General features: G+C 40.8%; 1 protein-coding gene across 3 annotated transcripts in view; it reads right to left on the bottom strand.

The window, feature by feature from the left end:
* Positions 1-19,862, bottom strand: part of UGGT1 (UDP-glucose glycoprotein glucosyltransferase 1) — a 40,598-nt gene extending 20,736 nt beyond the window's left edge. For all 3 annotated transcript variants that reach the window (XR_009114888.1, XM_058030966.1, XM_058030967.1), the window contains exons 1-20: positions 19,808-19,862; positions 17,298-17,433; positions 15,477-15,559; positions 14,802-14,932; positions 13,890-14,002; positions 12,501-12,675; positions 11,110-11,206; positions 10,436-10,514; positions 10,137-10,237; positions 9,253-9,352; positions 8,098-8,158; positions 6,442-6,533; positions 5,645-5,795; positions 5,275-5,394; positions 4,428-4,513; positions 3,858-3,993; positions 2,817-2,948; positions 1,344-1,508; positions 1,032-1,152; positions 227-325 (exon numbers count right to left, since the gene is read on the bottom strand). Coding sequence is in view for 2 of the 3 variants with exons in the window: in XM_058030966.1 (XP_057886949.1) it covers positions 227-325; positions 1,032-1,152; positions 1,344-1,508; positions 2,817-2,948; positions 3,858-3,993; positions 4,428-4,513; positions 5,275-5,394; positions 5,645-5,795; positions 6,442-6,533; positions 8,098-8,158; positions 9,253-9,352; positions 10,137-10,237; positions 10,436-10,514; positions 11,110-11,206; positions 12,501-12,675; positions 13,890-14,002; positions 14,802-14,932; positions 15,477-15,559; positions 17,298-17,422 (2,167 nt within the window). In the remaining variant the exon portion in view is untranslated. The remainder of the gene's footprint in view (positions 1-226; positions 326-1,031; positions 1,153-1,343; positions 1,509-2,816; positions 2,949-3,857; positions 3,994-4,427; positions 4,514-5,274; positions 5,395-5,644; positions 5,796-6,441; positions 6,534-8,097; positions 8,159-9,252; positions 9,353-10,136; positions 10,238-10,435; positions 10,515-11,109; positions 11,207-12,500; positions 12,676-13,889; positions 14,003-14,801; positions 14,933-15,476; positions 15,560-17,297; positions 17,434-19,807) is intronic.
* Between the last annotated feature and the right edge of the window lie 1,822 nt (positions 19,863-21,684).

Raw genomic sequence — 21,684 nt, 5'->3', positions numbered from 1 at the left:
AAGAGCAGTTTGGTTGAGACTTTATTATTCAGTAAGAGGTTGGACTAGGTTTAAGAGGGGAAAATTCTTGTTCCATGTAGATGTCATGTCTTACTAAAAAAATCTTTAACAGACTATGCTGTTACCCACAGGCCTGGCAAGGCTCAGTGAGTGTGTGAAGATCTGCACATGTGCTTGGAAACAAACATAAAAGCAGACTTGGATTCAGAATCTACCACAGATTTACCTTTCTTTGTTAAGTAGGTCATGCTGTTTGCAACAGCAGCTGTCTTATCTTTAGACTCCAATGTGGTAAATCGAGCAAAGTCATCCACAAAATGGTTATCTGAGGAAGAGAGCAAGCATTAAATGCCAAAGCAGCTATTCCATGTAAACTGAAAATACAATCACTACTATTACCAGAACATTAGGAACATGTCCCATTTTGCTCCTTGTAATACTGCTTGTATCTCATTTTCACTGTTAATATATAGGCTGAGAAAAGAATTTTGCTGTCTCACAAGTCACAGTAATAATTACATTGCATATTTGATAGGGAGAAGTCAGTTGAAAGAATTTTCCAAGTCTCACTTAGTTGACACTGGTGTATGTAAATAATATAGATTGAAAAATCCACTCTGCTACTTTTTCAAGCAACTCAAAAAAGGCAGGAGTAATGTCATTGTACTGCAGTCACTTCATTGGGTGTTCATTTAGCACGGGAACATTTTGCTAAATCTGAATTAATTCCAGAGATGACTGTCAAGCCTGTTCAAAAGAAGGTCAGAACTAAGAAACAAACTGCTGCTTTATGCATTATATAATTTCTCAGCTTCATGAGTCATATTCCCCTTAAGGTCTGTATAAAAACAAAACAAATTCCCATTTTGAAAATCAGTAGATATTTAATGCTGTACATAAACATCTGTCTGTACCAGGACTGGGTCATCACTTCAGGTGCTGTTAATGCTTTGCCACCTGAGCTTTCCACTGGAACAGCAAGTCTTTCACTCAGACATTTCAGGTTTAACACAATTAAAAGCATCCCTTACTCATTCCTGTCAGATCTAGGTACTCTCTGTCAGACCTTAGGATTCTTGAGTTAATTCTTGGAACAACATTAGGCTGGTTCATGATATACTCAACCACATCTTGGTCATTAGATAATTCACCCTGAAGGAAAGAGGAAAGAAGCATTATTTCTTATTTGACATATAAAATTGCCTTACATAATCTTAAAAAAAAAAAAAAGCAGAAAGCAATTCTGAAAGCTAAGCTGTCTTGTATAATATGCAGCCAGGGACTTGTGGATCAGCTTTTCCAAATCTGGTTTCTCTCAAGCCTCAGAGGAGCTCAGCACCCACCAGGTACACGGCTCGCTGGAAGACGCTCGTGGTTTCCAGGATTTTGTGCATTGTCACAGTTTCCAGGTCATCAGGATCCAGCTGATCTTTTTGGAAAGGCATCCCATTGAAGAGGACAACAGGGAGGGGGCCCACACCAGTTTGCTCATAGTAAGCTCTTGCTGCCTAAAAACAGGAACAGAAGCAACTTTAGCACATCAGCCACAAAGGTTCCTAACAAGTCTAAACACACAGGAGATCCTTTACCACTTCTGTTAGACACAGACAATGTATCTTTGAAACTTTCAAAGCAAAAAAAAAGTTCATGCACAATACTCCTTTAAGTTCATTTTGTAAATTAATTTCAATGAGCACTTTCTGGTAGTGGCAAAAGATGCACAACAGGAAACATCACTTTGCTTGTGGAAGCAAATGCAATGCAAGCAGTGGTAGCTGTAATGTAAGACAGGGTAAAGAATGTTTATTTTTTTAAGAATGTATTTCTTAAACCTGTAAGAAAGCAGTTACTTGTGAGGCAGGGGTTATTTTGTCAAGACAAATTTCCCTATTTCATGTAACCTCTGAAAAGTGCACCAGCATTGACAGATACCCTGTTAAAAGTTAAAATTAACTAAATTCTGCTGGTTAGAGGTTCTGGTTGAGGCCTCTCCTCTCAAACAAAATGCCTGTCTTACTTTTATGGATTTTAATTTCCCTAAAATGTTTTTCTCTTCACTATCCTGCACTGGAACACTCATAAGCCTAGGAGCCTATTTTCTGTAACCCTGACAGCATTCCTTACATTTGCAGATGTAGGCAGCATCATGTGTGTTAAGAGATACTGGTGACAGTATTTTCATTTCTTTTAGAACAACAAATAATAAGAAATATTTGCCTATAAAACCTCAAATAAAATCTGCTTCATCTTACATATAACTGGTTCAATAGTGATTTGCCCTCCTAATTTTCTCCATACAGAAAAGTATCAGACCTAAAAATCACTTCAAGAATTATTTGCAGAAATTTGTTGGATGTCTTGCTATAGAAAAAGCATTTTGAATTCATGATCATGGCTTTATCTCACTCAGTACTCAAATACTGATTCAGAAGCCCCCACTGATCCCTCCCAATGTTAAGCCTCTTGGTTTTTTCATTAACCATTCCATCACTTTGATGTTTTTGCAAACACTAATAAACTCTACTGAAGTAGGCATTCCATAATGAAAGCATGAATTATGAGTCACAAGAAAGCTATCTTGGTTCTATACATACAGATTTTTAAAAAATATATATTCCATTATATGTACTATGTATAATATATAAAGCTTGTGCTGAACATAAACAGTGAAGTATAACTAGAAATCCCCCAAGGTGGTAACAAAATGGTTCCCTGGTTAGTAAGAGAACTGGACCAAGAAATTGTATGTAATTATATTTTCAGAACTGTTGCAGCAAAAGAAGTGGAAAACAAAGCTCTATTTGATGAATTCTTACCTTTCTGTTTTGATCATAGGCAGAATCAATTCCCAGCACGCTGTTGATTTCCACATAAGGATACTGTTTCTCAAGAACACTAACAACATGTTCCACTTTCAGCTGGTCTCCTGTTTTCACTTTGTTATAAATCTGAAAGGGGAATAGAAGTTTACAGCTGCAACTGTAAAGCCTCTGTCCTTCTCAAAGCAAACTGACCTGTCACCTGTATTACAGTAGTTATAATAAGGCATTAACAGCCAGACTGCAAAACTTCTTTTCATATTTATCAGTTGCAACAGCTCTCAAGCACTTGTAGTCATTATAAGTATCTTGTTACACCTTGTAGTCATTCCAGTGAAATATATATACTTCTTTAAATAATAACTTGCATCTTTAATTAGAAAAGGTATTTGAGGAGTGAAAAGAGTTGTCCGGGGAAAAAAGCCTCAAATAAAGAATATCCAAGGAGCTACCTTCCCTTCAGAACTTGGGATATGCTTATGAACAGTACAACCTCACAGGTAAAGCAGGTAACTCTTTCCCTCTTGAAGGCACAAGATTTTACTTTGAGCTACAAATACACACCCAAAATAAAAAGAATAAAAGAAAAAGTATCCAGCAATTTAACGTCACAGCTTGCCAATTTGTACAAGTATCAAACCACAGGTGAAATTCATTTACCAGCACCTGTATTGTCCTTTGATGTGACAAAGGTACACAGCTGGAATGGTTTAAACTCAATTATAACATTGAAGGGATGGGGCAGTTCAGAACTCAGAGACTGAATGAGCAAAGGAACAGGATCAGAAAAACATGCAAAAATGTTAAGTGTCACCATGAAATCTGTGTCACAATGAAACCCAGTCTCACTTGTTAAAGTTAGGTCAGAAACACATTACAAGGACACGTGTTCTGTGGTACCAGTATCTGGAAATACTCTGCATACTACCCCAGCCAAAGAACAATTCCTTCCATTGGCTACACATTAGCCCCATTAACATAATCTTATATACATTGAAAATATTAAAATATTAATTTCCCTTTTTAATTAATACTTACAGACATGACAGTCTGAAAAGCATAATTATTGTCCATTTCTTGTGCCACATAATTGTATGTCCTCAGGAGGGCAACACCAGGATCCTGCAGTCCATCAACATCCTCTGAGTCATTAACCACAAAGACTAATCCTATCCTGCAATCACACAAATCCCCAGGTCATCATTTCTATAAAGAATACACTTTTCACACAACTGCTGGCTGTGATCATCATCTTAAACACAGGTTTTTTCTAGAATAGCCTGGGAAGATGTTGAGAGAGCAGCCAGGAATCAAACTTAGGACATGGAATGAGTCCATCAGAATCTTGCTTTTCACCTCTCTCCTATCCAAAACTTTAGATTTCTTTTGGACTGTTAAAAACCAGAACTCTGTTTTGCTAGTAGAGGAAGTTATACTCAAGAAATATACACATACCTTGAACACAAGGAATGCAACATTTCTGCAGCGTCCTAGCAATGAGAATCTTACAATGGCAAAAGTCACATGCATAAAAACTAATTTAAAAAACCCCAAACATTAAAACCCCAAACATTAAAATCATAGAATAATCACTTATTCTATGATTACCTCAGTGGGATGTGGTTACTGAAGAACATTTCTGCCACATTCAGTAATTCTGCTGTGGTCTCATGGGTAGGATCTACTATCAGCACCTGTATGCAAACAGCAAGTGAAAAGTTTTTATGCCCTGGAGAGCCAAGATGTTCTCTGCTGTCTCGGCCCAGACAGAACTGGGCCATTCAGACTGCATGTAAAGCCCTTCCTTCATGCAGCTGTTGCCTTAGAATTTTAAAATTTTTATGCTAAAAGTACTGAACTCCAGAGAAAAAGGTAACACATCCAAGCTCCCACAGCTTCAGATGGTTCAAGTCTCTGTTTTCCCCTAATCAGAGTTCCTGTTTTGCATAGGGCCACTTTGCCACATGACAAGAGTTACAGTGCACAATTTGCAAACTCTTCATCAGATCTAAGTAATTTACCTACAGACTAAAAGGACAGCAGGACTAAGCTGAGGACTGTCATCATTTGTTCAAGTCTTGGTGCATGAATGCTTTCTAACTGAAACAACTGAAGTTGGTCTTAACTCTGCCAAGAAGACAATATTTAAGATTTCATTAACCAACTTCAGGTATTATCACTAAGTTGAAACACACCAATTTGTTATTTTTCAGATTATAATTTTGTCCATTGACAAAACAACACCTGGCATCAATAGATGCCACAGAATCATGCTCAGAAATCTCTGAATCTCAGCCATAACTTACTAATACTAGGAGAACAAAACCTTTTAGAAAAGCACCCTCTCTCTCAAGCTATTTACGTGACAGTGTATACATGAGGCAAGCGGCAAAAGCTGATGTTCCTGAGCTTGACAAAAGAAATGCACATATAATCCAGTCAGATGATTACTTACAAAGTTATGGAAGTTTTTTCTGATTTGCCTGATGACACCAGGAAATGTGGGGCGCAGCAGTTCCTGCACGCTGGAAGGCCAGGAATTGTATCGACTATCAACTTCCAGATTGTTGATCCACTAAGGAAAAGTAAAGGCATTTAAATAATTTACAGTCCTCCTGCTCTGGTCTGAGACTAAAATATTTTCAAATCAGACACTATATTGAAGAAATAAAGCTTTTAAAAAGTGCTAATTATAACCTTATTATCCTTTTTACTTCACTGCAGTTTCAGAGCTGATTGTGAGACAAGGACAAAAGCTCCCCTGACAGTTTAAGAATGCACTGCCCAACAGCAAATCAAGTATTTCTATCAAAAACCAAACTCACTGAAATGGCAGGGCTTCTGATGTCCACAGCATAGTCAGAATCTGATGGCTGGGTGTTCAACTTCAGGACATTGTGTAAGGAAACTCCCTCAATTCCCAAGCTGTGCAGGCCTTCCATAACTCGGGCTTCATTGCGGAGCACATCAATCAAGCTGCAAGGAAAAGCAAAATGGGGCTGAATTTTAACCCCACAGCAAATAACTTAACCTAACAGATGAAAGGTATAAACAAGTCTGTCTGTCCAGGCATTACTTCTTATTTATCACCTACTTCTTACCATCCTAAGAAACTTGAGATGACTTAAATCTATTCAAATAATATTGTATAACTAGGAAAAGCAATGTTAAATCAGGATAATTAATCCATTATATACATATATATATACATATGGATTATTCAAACACATCTTGACAAAGGTATAGGGTGGTTTCCAGATGAACAATTTACAGTGGTTTATCCTTTGAGAATCACTTTGCTGTCTTCAGAATAAATCTGTATGCTGACAGGCTGAGAAACAAAATCTTGCTAGTCACAGCACAGGTCAAAAGAACAGCACAAAGGTCACTCCTCATTCCAATCTTCAAGAGTATTCCACTTTTCACATTAGAATTTTTGTTGGAAATGCACTTTGAATAAGACAGGGAACCATTTTTTTCTTTTTACAGTACTTAACAATTAAACCTAGTCTAGACTATGAAGAAGGTTCAAAACTGTCTAAATAACTTTATCATTCATGCACAAGCAAGATGTAAGTTTCTAAGCAGGATGCAATTATTGTGAAAAATAAAACATTCCTACCTAAATATATCCTGAGTGTCTAAGTCAATAAGCAATCCATTGATGAACAGGGCAGAATCTCCTGGTTGCAATCCTAACGTTCCCTTGAAATACTGAAAAGAAGCAGAGAAAATATCATTAAAGATTTTAATGTTGTTTTTTTTTCCGATAAGACTTGTCTTGCAGTACCAGTCACAAATTTCTATTTAGAGGCATGATGAACACTGAAGGAGAAACATTGTATTTGGATATTTTACAACCCTACCATCATGAACACTGTGAGGAAAGCAGAGGAATAATAAGTACCAAGATGAAGTACCAAGTACATGAATAATAAGTACCACATGAAGTACCAATAACAGGAAAGTAGCTTCTGAACAGAAAAGATTTACTTTTTTTATTAAATTTGTAAGGCTCTCAAAGAAAAGCTGAGTGTTAAATTGTATCTTTCTGTTGATAGTTACATAGTAAACTCTAATGTAACAGTAGCAGTGAACTTAACTATCAAATAATACCCACACAAAGGGAGTAGTGCAAAGAACAGCTCTGAAGGGCACGGCTGGATATAGTCTGGTCTGGATGGAGCAGCCCAGGGATCCTCTGAATAAAAATGAATCCACAAAATCATGGCTTTACTTGTGGACCAGAGTCTGATCTAACACACAGCAGAAAAAGCTAACCAGGTAGCTTTAGCATGGACTTACATTCTATGCTTTGTCCCTTCCAGAACCACATGGGACAAGAGTGTCAAACCCCATCCCTTCTCCTCTGATTTTATCACTGTTGAACAACAAAGCATTTCTTTCTCAGAATAGGAACCTCAGGGGATAAGTAGCTCTGCATTTACTACTAGACTCCCCAAACAGATTTCTAAACAATATGTGTGTACTTAACATACAATGTCTTTTTTTCCGATAAAACCAAATGAGACTGAAATGTGTGAACAGGGCACTGTAGCTCAAACAGCAAATGCTGCTGTTTGACTTTTTTCACTGCTATCCTAAACTTTTGTTTTGGTCTCTATCCAGACCACACTACCTGGCATATTTTAGTTGCACAAATTCCTGTACAAAAGCCTGTACAACATTCCCAGGTGGCTGTTGGTTTTTTCAGTGCTTTGCTAATGCCAAGGACACAGCTGAGCTGTCTGAAACACTTCTGCAAATACAGAGCCTACTCAGTGACCTCCAGAGGCCCCTCATGACCTGGGGAGTTTTATGATTCTGTTTCAAAGCACATCTAGATTTAGGTGGTTAATTTTATCCCTTCACTAAGCAACAACATTGAAACCATTTCCTCCACACAGAATGAATCAGTCTAAAGCCATGGCAGGTTCTGAATTCATTCTGTGATTTCCTAGTGATCACTGATGTAGACAGATATCTAAACATCATCTCAAACTGGATAAGGAGAACTAATTTTCTTCTGCATTGTTAAAACTGTAGGAAGATGCTTAATATAGCTGCTTTTCAAGCAATAAATTTCTAAACAGAGTAGTATTTTCCTATTTGAGCAAAAAAGTTTAATAATGCTCCTCATCCATGTTTGAAAATCCACCACTTCTTCACTTCACATAGATGCATACTATGAAATTTTGTGTGAAAACACTGGGTCATTGTCTTGAGCAACATGTAAACCAGAGTGCAAAGGCACTGTGTTACTTTCTGGACACGTTACCTTTTGGTTCTCTTCAATTTCTGCTCTGAGTTCCGAAGACACAACTGTTTTTGTTATGGCTCTGCAAAAATAAAAACATCATGCTATGAATCCTCTTTCTGTTTATCTCCTGGATAGATATTTACTTATCTAGCTATTATACCTTACATATTAAGATAATTAACCTTCTAGTATAAAGGGGTGCAGCAAGAAGCAGTTGCACTTGGTGACACCATAAATAGTAGGATGCAGCATTTTTCTTACACTGTATAATCCAGCAGTACAAAAATGTTAACCACATGCCAACTCTCAGAGTCTAATTTCACATTAACCATAATAAAAGTGTGCAGCTGCCAAAAATGTAAAGATGGAGGCTGACAAGAGAAAATAGGGGATTTCACTGCTCATGGTGGGTTCCCATTCCTTTCCTTACTTTGGATGCAGTGATTGCATCATCAGAGCGGGTGAGTACAGCCCACAGATCAGCCTGGAAACACAGTGAGATGCAATGCTTGCCTTCAGAAGCTCTAAATAACAACTTAACATCATGTAATGGGAAATAAGATCAGAAATCAGTTTATTTTTACATTCATCTCAGGTATATGTCCCACCTACTCAAAAAGGTTCTGTAGTATCATCTTCACAATCCAGGCAATGGAATTGTTCAAGAGAAATATATCTCTAAACTGGCTGGCCATGCCAGGTCATATTGAGTTTTTTTAACAGATGTGTTAAAGACAGGCACTGACAAAGTGCAAAAACCAGTGGAATTGCACATCAGCCTCTGACATGAGACTGGCTGGGTTGTTTGGCAATGTGGACCCCAGAAGAAGAGTGGGACCCTGTAAACAGATAAATGTTAAGGTCATCAAACAGAAAACCCAGCCAATAAATTCTTGATGACTTCATGTAATAGGTTTCGATGCATTTCACAATAAAATAGCATGGGCAATTCTGGAAAATTTTCCACCAGTCCACATCAGCTGCCATCCAAGAAAAACACCATGAAATCCTCTTTGTTACAGTAGGCTGAAGAACTTCTCAGCATAAACATTCCCCAGTGTTTGCTTCCAGCTAAATGAAAGTCAGAGTTAACCCAACCAATGCTGCTTGTCTCAGGTCCTGCTCAGGAAAAGGAGAGTAATAAAATTTTCTAGGAGTCAAAATTAAAGTTACCTGGCCTTTGTAGGAAAGTTCTGACTAAGATCTTTCATGACCATCAGGGCATCCACAGGGGGAGCAGTCAAAATGCGAGCAGCAGTTTGAAAACTCAGATCTTAGAAATGAAAAAAAAAGAGGTCAATAATTCAAAACTGAAAACAAGGCAATGCAGAGAGACATCTTAAGTTCATCTTGCAACTTTTTTGCATGTTACCTAATGAAATTCACTTTTTATCTGCACCTATAGATACTTTTAAATTCATTTTCTTTATATTCAACTTGTATGTGTTGCCTTGAAGCAAGTAACCCTCTCAGGTTGTTTAGGTGAGTCCAGACCAGCCCTCTTTGTTTGGCTGAGCTGGGAGGATCTGCCCTTCCACTGATATTGGTAGATTCCCCATGGCTACAACATACATTCAGCTCTTTGAATTAATCTTTTTGAGAGGATGAACAGTTTTTTTCATAGGCTTTTATAGATGTTTTAAGGGAATGAGGTCAGAGCAGCATGTAACTGATTTTGAAATACAGTTTTCCTCTGGTCTTGAGAAATCTCAAGATTTCACATCAGAAGTGTGGTCATGGAAAGAAACTTTGCATTCCTTTCCTTTCTGCATTCAGCAGACCATACAAGCAGTCAGTTTAAGAGCAAGTAGCTTACTGTACTTCACAATACAAAAAGCCATCCTCATGTCAGAAGTCCTGTGAAACAATGCCAAAAGCTATTTCAACAGGAAAAGGTACTTTAAAAACCAAGTATTTTCCAAGTGAGACAATGCAGGAATTTACATTCAAACTGTTAACTGTACATAGCCACTAACAACCTCAATAGTGTAGAACACCAGAAAACACATTTACATTGAGTTTTTTGGACTATAACTGAAAGCCTTTATCCAGATTACCTTGGAGCTGCCACACTTTCAGAGGTGCCATTTCATTGGTACTTTCCACGAGGTGTTTTCTAAGCTCTTTCAGCTCTTCTGACAAGTCAGGATACAGCTGCCTGAAAGGATACAAGGGTCAAACAACTCCTGTGGTTTCCTGTAAGAAAGTCTGCTGCTAATTTAAAGAAACTACCACATAAAAAAAATATGCTGCTAGCATATACAGAAAACTCAGACATGTAAAAAATAATAATAAAGCAAAAGATCAGCATTTCTGCAAATGTTTTTTGATATGATAAAGTCCAACTGTGCTTTACCTTAGTTTTCCAAACAGAAATCCTTGCACTTCATCAATAGGGTCATTTTCATCTATGACTGTAGCATTCACATCTGTGCCTATAAACACACAGAGAACACCACTAGCACCAAGCCATTAACAAACAGAAAAGCAGGAGAATCTGGGGTTTGTATGTGTATGTAAAGAAAAAGCACAGACACAGATTACACCATTAAAATAGTTTTGGCAGGTGCATGGGAGTTTGTAGAACAGAGATCACTGCTCCATAAAAGCAGTAAAAGCAAAGAAAACATGCAGAATTCTGAGAATTTTGTCTTCCCCCAATTAAAAAAAAATTTAAAAACAAAAAAAAGAAAAATGAGGAACAGGGAACACAGTCTGCTCTGAAGATGGATAGGTTAAGGCAAATTAAAGTCAAGAAATTTCCTTTACACCTGCAGAGTAGCTGGTAAAAAACGAGTTGCATTAATAGTGCCCTTACTAAGATCTAGTCCATGGCTATGACTCCAGGATTGCACAAATGTGGAAGTGCCATGGCAAAGATCTGTTTCATAAGGAACATGCTCTCAAAAGGGATTTCAGAGCTAAGGAAAGAAAAATATCTGCAATTCAGACATTCACAGCAAAATGAGTATAAAATTACCTTGGCAAAATTAAAATGTTCGCATTAAAATACTTGAAATAAAAATTCACCTTTCACCTGGGTATCATCCTTGGCCTTATATTCTGTACTTTTAATAGCCAGTTCTACACCATAGCCAGAGAGGTAGACCTTCTCCTTGCAGGGATTCTGTAAGGAAAAGCCAACAGTGTGATATTGCCATCTTTGTTTGATCCAAAAAAGAAAAACTACCACTTCCCAAAGCTGAGAAATCTCAGTCTGGGATTTCAGACATTATGGGTAGAGAGAAACAAACACTGTGAGTGGCTCTGCAGTAGCATACTCTAATAATTTTATTTCCTACTGCTTTTCAACACACTTCTTGAAGTTCAGCAAGCAAAAATTATCTCTGTGAACCAAAAAGACATCAAAATCCACAGAGTAAAGAGGAACACAAAACAATGTTTTCAGGATTCAGTGTGTGAGCAAAGCAGAGGGAGACAGAGTCCTATCATCAAATCAGGTAGAGGGTGGAAAGGAACTTCAGCCTTAAGTTCAAAATGAAACATTCACTGAAGAGCTACCACAGAGAATGGCTAGGAATAAAATAATGACAAAAGAGTGGTGCATAATTAGTTCTGCCTTTAATGAGAGAAGCATGACCACTTTCTAAAAGTATTTTGAAGTATATAACACATAACAGTACCAAGATCTAAAGTGCAATACACTGAATTTTGAATGTATTCCTCCCAACACTGACAAACAACTACTTCCTGTTATAAAAGGGAAGTAGTGTATGCAATGCATTACTTTATTTTATTAATAGTACAAGTAATATTAGAAATTAAGGAGCTGATGCCTTTTTTTTTTTTTTTAATTCAAGCCTGACTGCTACACTGCAGGTTTTGGCAATACTTAGTAATATTCAAGCAACAAATGAAAGAACTCCAGCTCTTCATACCTTTTGAAATGTTGTTTTAAATACTAATCCACTGGCTATGCACAATTTACTGGAGGAAGATGGAAACCAGGACAAACTGCACTAGAAATGTTAAGTGGTTCTGTAAAAAAATTATTACAGAAACAATATCTTTCTTTTGAAAATGGTACCTAAATGTTAATCCTTACTTTTTATACCAAGTGACTAAGTGGCCTGATTGTGAAAGATTTGACTACTTCCTATGCTCTAATATGGGTAGAGAAACACTTCTTTTTACACTAAAGTCTCTAATTAATCTGGAATTTAGGTCTGGATTTATGAAATCAAACAATCTTACTTAAACAATCAGGAGATGTAAAATATTCTGTATTCCTCAGCTACATGCAATAAAAAAATAAAACTTTGAGTATTCCAAGTAAATTAACAATGAGAGTAGGCAAATGTCAGTGTAAAGGGAACAAACCTGGGTCAGTTTTCTTTTTGAAAACCCAGGCCAGTTCCTCAATTTCAAATTCCTCTGTTGCAATGCACAAATATACTCACAGCAATGTAGTGTCTGAGCACATAAGTGATTTCTCCAGCCTCAGCCTTTGCAACAAGCCTCCTGTGCTGTCTGTAGAACCCCTCTGAGCCAATCTCTGCATAAAGTATGACCACAGGGCTTTCAGGGTTTGCTGCTGGGTACTTGTGGTCTCCCTTGAACAAAAATGGCTTTGGCCTAAGAGGGAACAGTGAAGAGTCACAGTGTGAGTCACAGCATTTCCTCACTCAATGCAAAATGAACTTTTTTCCCTGTTTATTCATTTTCCTGAATACATATGCTGAGCTATTCCTACATATTATATCAAGGCTGGCAGCACTTTGTGCACATTGACAAAAGCTTTCGGAAAAATGAACATATGAAAAGAAACAAGTGACTAAGAGCTCTTTTGAATTGAATATGATCCTAATTTTAAAAATGAACAACTTCCCTTAGATTTCCAATTAACTTTCTCTCCCCACGGTGATTCATAAATTCTGTATGAAAAATTAAAAAGGCTGATAGAACAGATGTGCCAATGGCACAAATTCATTTCAACCTGGTCCTTGGCTTAGTATTCAAACAAAAAAGTGAATGAAAAGTCTATTTTCAGCTCCTTTGATTACATTTTGTCCAAAGTGCAATAAATACTTAAAGTATTCCCAGTAAGTCAGAAGAATAGCCTGTGAGCTATAGATGCCATATGCCTGCACATTGACAAAAAATTCTTTATTCTCAAAAGAACCAAATAACCAAGATCACAAAACTTGTATTGAAAACAAAAATGTTTTCATATCATGAAATGTAAGGATTTGTGTTGGTTTTGGTTTATTACTTGTTTGGGGTTTTTTAATAAAAAGTACTATATTTTATACCTTCCTTTTGTTATTAGCAGTTACAATCAAGTTTTATTCTTGTAGAGAAATCTGAATTTTAAATATATAGTGTGGTAATGGTTTTCTCTGTCAATGCTGAGAAAAGTATACAGAGAAAAAAAACCGTGCTTGCTTTCAGCCATTCACAAAACAATTTGTTACATTAATCTCATTTGAATATGCAGTCCAGCTCCTATTTTCCCTGCACACTGAAGGTTTTACACACTTCTGAGAATTCCTAGAATTCCTACTGTCCTTCAACAGTTCCCAGCTACTTCCAGAATTTGTTCCCAAATTTTTGTGTGCACATTCCTCTTCCTAGCAGAATTATCAAAGAGCAAGGGATAAGAAAACCATCATTGCAATTTGAATTAACACCAAATAAGACATTGCCACTCCAGTGCCAACAATGGACAGGAGAAATCAACACTGAAGAACACAGAAATAAAAAGTTTATTACAACCTCTTCACAGCAGTAAGTCTAAAGTTAGGTTAAATTTGAAGAGCTAATCCAGTAATAGGAAATTAAACAAATACCTGTCTGAAGCTGCCTGTAAAAGGTTTCCAAGAGAGTCAAATTCACAAGTTTTCTCCCCATGCACAACAAAAAACAGGGTACAGCCCTCTGGTGGAGATTCATCTGCTGCTATCTGTATAAAACATTTATAATAATGTAGGTTAAATGTTTGCCCTTAGAACAATCAAAAATTTTAACAGTGTAGCTGTGCAGCAAACAGTATTATTTCCTACACTCCAAAGTAATACTTCTTCCTTGTTCATGACATAATTGCAAGATGGAGATTTAAGTCTTAACTTATTTTTCAGTCTGTTACTATTAACTGTAAGGTTAGTTGCAGGTACAGAAAGCAAGGCTTGCAATTGTAGGGGCTTTGGTTGAAGGGGTTCTTTTGTCTTAGACATCACAAAAATCTGTATTTGTTAAATATCAAACAACAAAATGAATCCACGTGAACAAGGAAGATGTTTCACAGTATTGCTTAAATAAAGCACACTCTAATGTGAGACAATTTCCAAAGAATTAAAAAGGAACAGAGAACACAATGAACTCTAATTTATGAGTTCTAATCCCTATATATATATATATATATATATATATATATATGGATTACTATCTACAAGTCAGTTCAGCTGAGCAACAGGAACAGCAGCAGCATCCCAAGTACCAATGGAGCCATAGAGATGGTCCTCACAAAAATTTTGCACCAATTCTTAATGTAGCAGGCAAAAGGTACGCAGGCATGTCAAAATGCCAATTCTTTAGTCTATTCTAGACAAAAATTCAGCACCTCATGAAATTTGTATACACATCACTCTGTAGCTCAGGTGTACAGAGCGGTGAATCAGTTTAGGTTTTTTATATCTCAAATGTCTCCTTCCTGAGCCTTTTTAGAATGCTCTGCCCCTCACCTGAGCATTTCCTGTACCAACCTGTTGGAAAGCTTGAACTGCTGCAGAGTAGGAGCGTAAAGACAGAGAAAATTTCAACAAATTCTGCTGCAAAGGTGACAGAGTCTGGCAGGCCACTTTCAGCATCTCCTGGTAAGAAGAATAATCACTACCTGCAAAATCAAAGTACAAGCAGTTATCTTTGTATCTCATAGTCTCATTGAAGAGGGGCTTCTCATCCCAGTGTGATTTATACCAACAAAAGCCCATTACATGAATTCTGAGTTTGCACATGACCATTCCTCCTCTAATTTCATTACAGCCAATTCTACAGGATGAGAGTGAACTTGAACAGAGATCCAGGAGAGTTCACCTGAATTCATTCTTGAGGATGCAAACATGGGCAGGGGAGGAGGGAAACAGTTTAGAGCTCCCATTTAATTTTGGCTGAGAAATAGGAACACAGAGAAAAGGCTTTTAAAATATTTCATGCTTCGTGTTGAAAAAGAATCTGGCAAGCAAAATGTTTCAGACTCATCCACTACAGCTTTTGTCAAATGGATATCCAAAAGCCTTGAGTACATTACAGCAAAAAATATTACTGAAATAAGTATTTTATAGAAGTCAAATGATGATTAACATGATGGAAGACAGAACACTGTGGTATATTTTTCAACTATCAGTCAGCATTGAGAAAAAAAAACTATAAAATCTTACCATCATGCTCAGCTCTCTTAATATTCTCACTGGCTTCAACAAAGTTCCAGAATTTTTCTTGACCTTCTTCTGATAAAAATTCACTAAGTAAGATGAGAAGAGTGAGTTAGATCTACAAATTTTCTCTCAAGTTACAAATCTGACACCTTGCAATGCTTTACAGAAAGTTAGCACCTACCACCTATATCAGCAAACTGTGTTACTAGGAAAAGCACTGCAGGACAGCTAAAAACAAACCCAAACAAATAATCACTGCAGACCAGGACAGACACAGAGCACATGCAAGCAGCTTGTGAGGCACCTCCTGATCCTTTAAATGTCACTAACAGGCAGCAGGGTCCATCCTGGCAGCTCTCCTCCCTAATGCATTTCTTTGGAATCTCTCTTTTATGAGAAACACACATTGTGCATGAGGCAAATTGTAATTATCAGCTTTGATAGGCTTTGATGGAGGTTTTCTGTTGGCTTGTTCTTGAAGAAGTAAAAGGAGAAGTCACAGCTTCAAACCATGTTATAATTCCCATATATGAAGCACATAATGGGCAGGTATACAAGGCTAGATAATGAAATTCATCCTCTGAACATTGCTAAGCACAAACACTGTATCACATCCACACTTGTAACATACTTGCTATGCTCAAGGATGCTACAACAGCAGGTTTGGAGCCTGCTCAGTGCCACAGTAACTGTGTGCTCCAACCCAAGGGTAAGTGCTGCTGGAACACCTGGGTACAAACTGCAGGGCTGGGCTAAGTGCAGTGACCAGCAGGAGGGATTTCTTTTACACTGCAGTGCTGCATCATGCTGCAGTTCATCCCAGGTGAACCATCCTGCCCTACCCAAAGCCTCTGGCTACAATGCATCAAGTCTTTGGCATGTTATTTTGATTATCTGCTTACTGTTCCACACTCTCTTAGGTTGAGTTTTTCCCCAGCAGTGTCTCAGGGTATCTAAATCCTGGCATTAAAACCTGTGCTTTGCATTTTACTACTCAAGGAACTTTCAGGCTTCAGCTTCTCCAGAGAAGGTTACAGAAAAGTAACTTCACCTAGGAGACACCTGTCCTCTGAATGAGAGCCATGCTCACGTGAATGAAACCCAGCAATGCTCAACTATTTTCACGTGAAACAATCTGCAGTAAAACAGACAAAATTCCACATTTGGCAATACCCTTAAGTGATACAAAATTAAGCACACATTAACTTGAAATTCTAAAAGTCCTACTGACATCTCTAAACTAAAACATGACAAAATTAAACAATGAGGGATTTCAAAAGAGACAGCATTTTGCTTTCTTTTTACACAACATCTTAGAAATAAAGTCTTTAACGCCATAGAAGAAATGTTCCCAGGGTAACTTGCACGATCTTTAACAAAGGAATTGACTTTAATCAATGCAAAACTCAATGAACAAAGCAAAACTCAAGTTTTACCAAGCTAAATATACACAAGCAGCAGATGTGTATCAAAAGCTACAACACTGAAGTAAAAGACATTCAGCTGCAGAATCTTACAAGACCATGCTGAACTCTCTATCTAATGCTTTGAGTAAAACTTCAGAAGGCAAAAAATACCAACTATGTAATTGTTTATGGTTATTCATGTTTGTTCTAATGCAAAATGAAAGAATTTATCACACAGAAAAATTACTGTCTCCTCTAAAACCCTCCTCCCATCTCCCCATGCACAGCAGGGATCACATTCCCATGTTATTACTGTTGGTAGTGACCAGAAACCAAAGTGCCACATAACAAAGAGAACTTTACTTTATCCTCTAAGCATATTCTGATTTCACAATGAAAAAAGTCACAAAGCACCTACCTTGTTTCAAGGAGCAAAGGAGTTGAAGACCACTTTGTAGTCAGAGATGTTGTCACAGCCTTAGAATCTGCTTGTACAAGTGAAGAGCTGAAGCAGACTCCAAGAACTGCAATAAGTATTCCCATTTTATAGGACACTGAAAATGATGAAGGAAAATAATAAGTTTTGCATTGCCTCTTCTTATAAATACAGGATCTCAAATATATTGAGAGGTATGTTAAGACTTTTAAAACTGCACTTAATGCAATATATTAATGAGATGATCATCCTCTCACCTGGGCTTACAAACTTGAAGAGAGGCAAGGAATTTACAAATTCACTCCTGAGATGCAATTAAACCTAAATCAATTCCAGTTTCCTCTGTTTATGCTTCCAAATAAGCTTGCTTCTGTTCCAGGACACCAACACCACATACTTCTTGTTTTAAGAGGTATTGCAAACTGCACACATTTCAGACTGGGGAGGAAAACAACCCACTGTTGATTTTATGGGAAGTAAAATCATACTTTGTGTCAGCACAGATCCAGCAGCTGTGGACTAATCCAGGCAAGGGTGAGGAACCCCAGTCAGCCCTTTAGGTTTTTTGGGGAATGAAGAAACAAGTATTTCCTGGCTGCACTAAGCACCACCAAATTTAAAAGCTGAAAAATGAGTGAAATCACACAAACAGACTCAAATGATACAACCTACTGCAAGAAGTGACCAAAAAAACCATATTATCCCATTTCTTTATTGTCCTTCACTTGGTGTAATTTCAAGACTTTGTATTCTCTGGCCTATACCCCAAAATAAAGCCAAGGGGAATTTCCTTGCCCACAACTCTTAAGCCTATGGAAGACCTGAATTCTTCCACTGGCTTTCCATTACAGTCTCCAAAAGTTTAAGCTTTTTTTGCCCCCCTCTGACTATAGTATATTTATATTTACTACACCCCCAATATGCACTCAAGTACTCTTTCATTTCTTTATCTTTTTTTCCCTGGATAACTCATTTTCCATGTCCCCCCTGCACCTGAAAAAACATCCTGCTGCAATTCTACATATGTCACACCCAACAAGCTGCCAGGATCTAACTTCTGTCTCTTTTTTATTACCATCTCAATATAAAGAATAGGGTTATAAATCTGTAGCTCTAAGCTACCTGTATATATACATAAATAAATGAACCAAATCCTCCTCTCTTTAAAAGTTTACACCCCTCCAGCCAAATGTTTCCCAACAATAACTCAGGCATTGTTCCTTCTCTGGGAATAAAACCAGAAATTCCTGCTGTGATCTCCAAAGAGCACACGACATTTGCTTTATGCCACACCTGGGAAGCAGACAGATGGCATCACAGAATGGGCACAGCCATCACTCCCTGTGTGCAGAGGGGGAAGCTCAGCCAATATTTGTGGAGTGAAACACTGGCCAAGTGCAAGGAAAAACCACACTTCACAGCTCCTCCCAGAGATGGGTCCTTCTTATTCTCTGAAAATCACACACTGGAGTTTGGAATAGGTAAATGAATATACCCAACAGCACTCTCATGGCTAAAGCTCCTATGCAGCTCTCTTGTGCCAGCCTTCCTGCTCTGGGAAAAACTGAATTAAAAGCCTTTTTCTGCATGAAACAGGAAAGAAACCAAATGACACATTTGTCACCTGACACAGATTAGCCAACTGAAAATCTGCAGATTAGAAATATCTACAAGCCCTCAACAATAACAGCCATAAAACAAAGGAATGGCCGATATCTCAAGAAAAAATACACCATGGAAAAAGAGGAAAGAGGCAAGGCAATGAACAAAAGTGACACAAGGAGATCCAGCTCTGAGCCAGGTAACAAAGCAAAACCCCATCTGAATTACAACACCGCAAAGCAGTGTAAATATTTTTCCTCCTTATTTTTCTTCCAATTACTCCCTTTAAAACACTCCGGGGAGCTTGCACATCCAGCCTTGGGGGAAGGAATAACGCAGCCCACATTGACATCAGTGCCATGTCCTGCGGGGTCAGTCTGGTGCCCGGCGGGTGAAGGGCAAAGGGAAGCGGGAGCGAGGGGTAAGCCCTGCAGCAGGCACGGCTCTGGGGCACCGGGACCGAGCCGGTGCACGGCAGAGATCCCCGATATCAGCGGGCACCGATCGCACCGGGGGAGCACGTCCCGTAAAGGGCTCCCACCGACACCAAACCACGGCGATTTAACCGCGACTAGAAATCAGCCACTGAAGCGCTGAGCAGCCAGGGCTCAAAACACGCATTAAACCCGGCCCGTCAGGGTGTTAATGGTGCAGGGCATTAAACCCGAGCGCAGCCTCCGCCGCTCCCCGGTCCCGCTGACCGACCGACCGACCCCCGCGGGGCGCGGAGGCCGCTCGAGGGACCCCGCCGGTGTCGGTCCCTCCGCAGGACCCGCCCCGACCGCCCGCTGCCCCCCAGGCCGCCGCTGCCGCCGCCCGCCGCGGGCCCGCCCCGCCACCGCCACGGCCGCCTCTCCCTCAGGGCCCCGCCGGTGCCCGCGGTACCGCACCTGCGAGCGGCCGCGCGCCCGCCCGGCTCCCGCCGCCCGCGCCGCTTCCGCTTCCGCTCCGAGCCGGCGGCGCCGCGCAGTGACGGGGCCGGGGCAGAGGCCGGGGCCGCCCGCAGCCCGAGTCCAGGGCACTGACGGGCCGGGGCACAGGCCGGGGCCGCCCGCAGCCCGAGTCCAGGGCAGTGACGGGGCCGGGGCAGAGGCCGGGGCCGCCCGCAGCCCGAGTCCAGGGCAGTGACGGGACCGGGGCAGAGGCCGGGGCCGCCCGCAGCCCGAGTCCAGGGCACTGACGGGGCCGGGGCAGAGGCCGGGGCCGCCCGCAGCCCGAGTCCAGGGCACTGACGGGCCGGGGCAGAGGCCGGGGCCGCCCGCAGCCCGAGTCCAGGGCAGTGACGGGGCCGGGGCACAGGCCGGGGCCGCCCGCAGCCCGAGTCCAGGGCAGTGACGGGGCCGGGGCAGAGGCCAGGGCTGCCCGCAGCCCGAATCCAGGGCACTGACGGGTCCGGGGCAGAGGCCGGGGCCGCCCGCGACCCCAGCCCGGAGCAGGGCCGTCCCCACAGCAGCGGCTGTGTCCGCGCTGCCGTGCGGTCTCGGTTTGACTAGGTAGCGCCCGAAGCAAAGGCGGAACCTGTGTGGTTTTTGTGATATTAACTGGCCCGTGAGCAGTCCCCAGCCTGTGCTGCTGGAAGGAGACCCTGTGCAAACAACTGCTGATTTATTTACAGTGTAGAGACGGGAGGGGAAGTGAAAGCAGCATACGGCAGGTTAAAAACAGCCGTTCTTCATTTATCTTCTCTGCACCCTTTACACGTTCTCCATCAGAACTGCCCTGTCCGTGCCGGGCTCCGCTCGGCTCTGGGTGTGCTCCGTGCCCCGCTACCCCGCCGCGCCCTCTGAGCCTTCCGTGGGCACCGGGGCCCTGCCGAGAGGTGCAGCAGCGGCTCTGGGGGCTCAGGAGAGACGTGGGAAGGCAGAAGGAAGCTGTAAATCCAGCCAGGCACAGAGAAAGGGAATGTCTCAGGAGGGAGCTGAACCGCAGGACAGGCTGGCTGGTGCGGGTCCTGGAGAGTGACACCCGCCGCGACAAACTGCTGCTCGTGTTACACAAATACAAACACTGTTTGTGTTCCTGTTCACAACAGACACTAAGGCAGACCTAAGGATTACTTACACGTGATCCTGAAATTTTAACGGTTTTCCTCCTGGTTTCGTTTTAAAATGTTATTAAATCTCTGAAACTGGCAGGTGTCTGGCTGAGTTCATCTGTGAGCCTCAAAACATGAGAATATCATGAAGAATGGTGGTGTTCTGATGTGTTTGTAAGCAAACGTGAGGCAGCCCTGCACTGTGGTCTCTCAGGGCTGTGATGTGTGTCGTCTCCGAGGTTTGTGGGGTTGTTTATTATTTATTTTTTTTTAATTATTACTAACTTTTCCCCCCCCATCCCAGTGACAGGGGAGGGTGGGGTGCCCCGCCCGTATCCCGTTGTCCCTTTCCAGAATGAGGGTTGGGGATTTCGGGGAATCTCCAGGGTGCTTCGGGGACACTCCCGAATTTTAGGGGATTTAGGGTGCTAAGCGCCAGAGCCCCGCCATGTCCTTGTGTCCCCTTCCCAGGACTGGTGGGAACACTTTGGGCGGCCTCCCCAGGGACTTTTGGGGGACTGCCCAAATTATGGCGGGTTTAGGATGGTTTTGGTGTGCTGACTCCCTCCGTGCCCTCCCCAGCGACGCCCAACGCCTTCCCGCCGCGTCCTCTTGTCACTTCCCAGACTGGGTGCTGGGGACTCTGAGGGGGAGTGTGTGTGGGGGGGGAGTGGTTTGGCCGGACGTGTAGAGCAACAACGGGGTGCGGAGCTCGGGGTGCGGCTGGAGCGG

The sequence above is a fragment of the Melospiza georgiana genome, chromosome 10 (genome assembly GCF_028018845.1).
Source record: "Melospiza georgiana isolate bMelGeo1 chromosome 10, bMelGeo1.pri, whole genome shotgun sequence".
Taxonomy (NCBI): Eukaryota; Metazoa; Chordata; class Aves; order Passeriformes; family Passerellidae; genus Melospiza; species Melospiza georgiana.
Note: the sequence above shows the minus strand (reverse complement) of the source record. Positions and strands in the feature narration are given on the sequence as shown.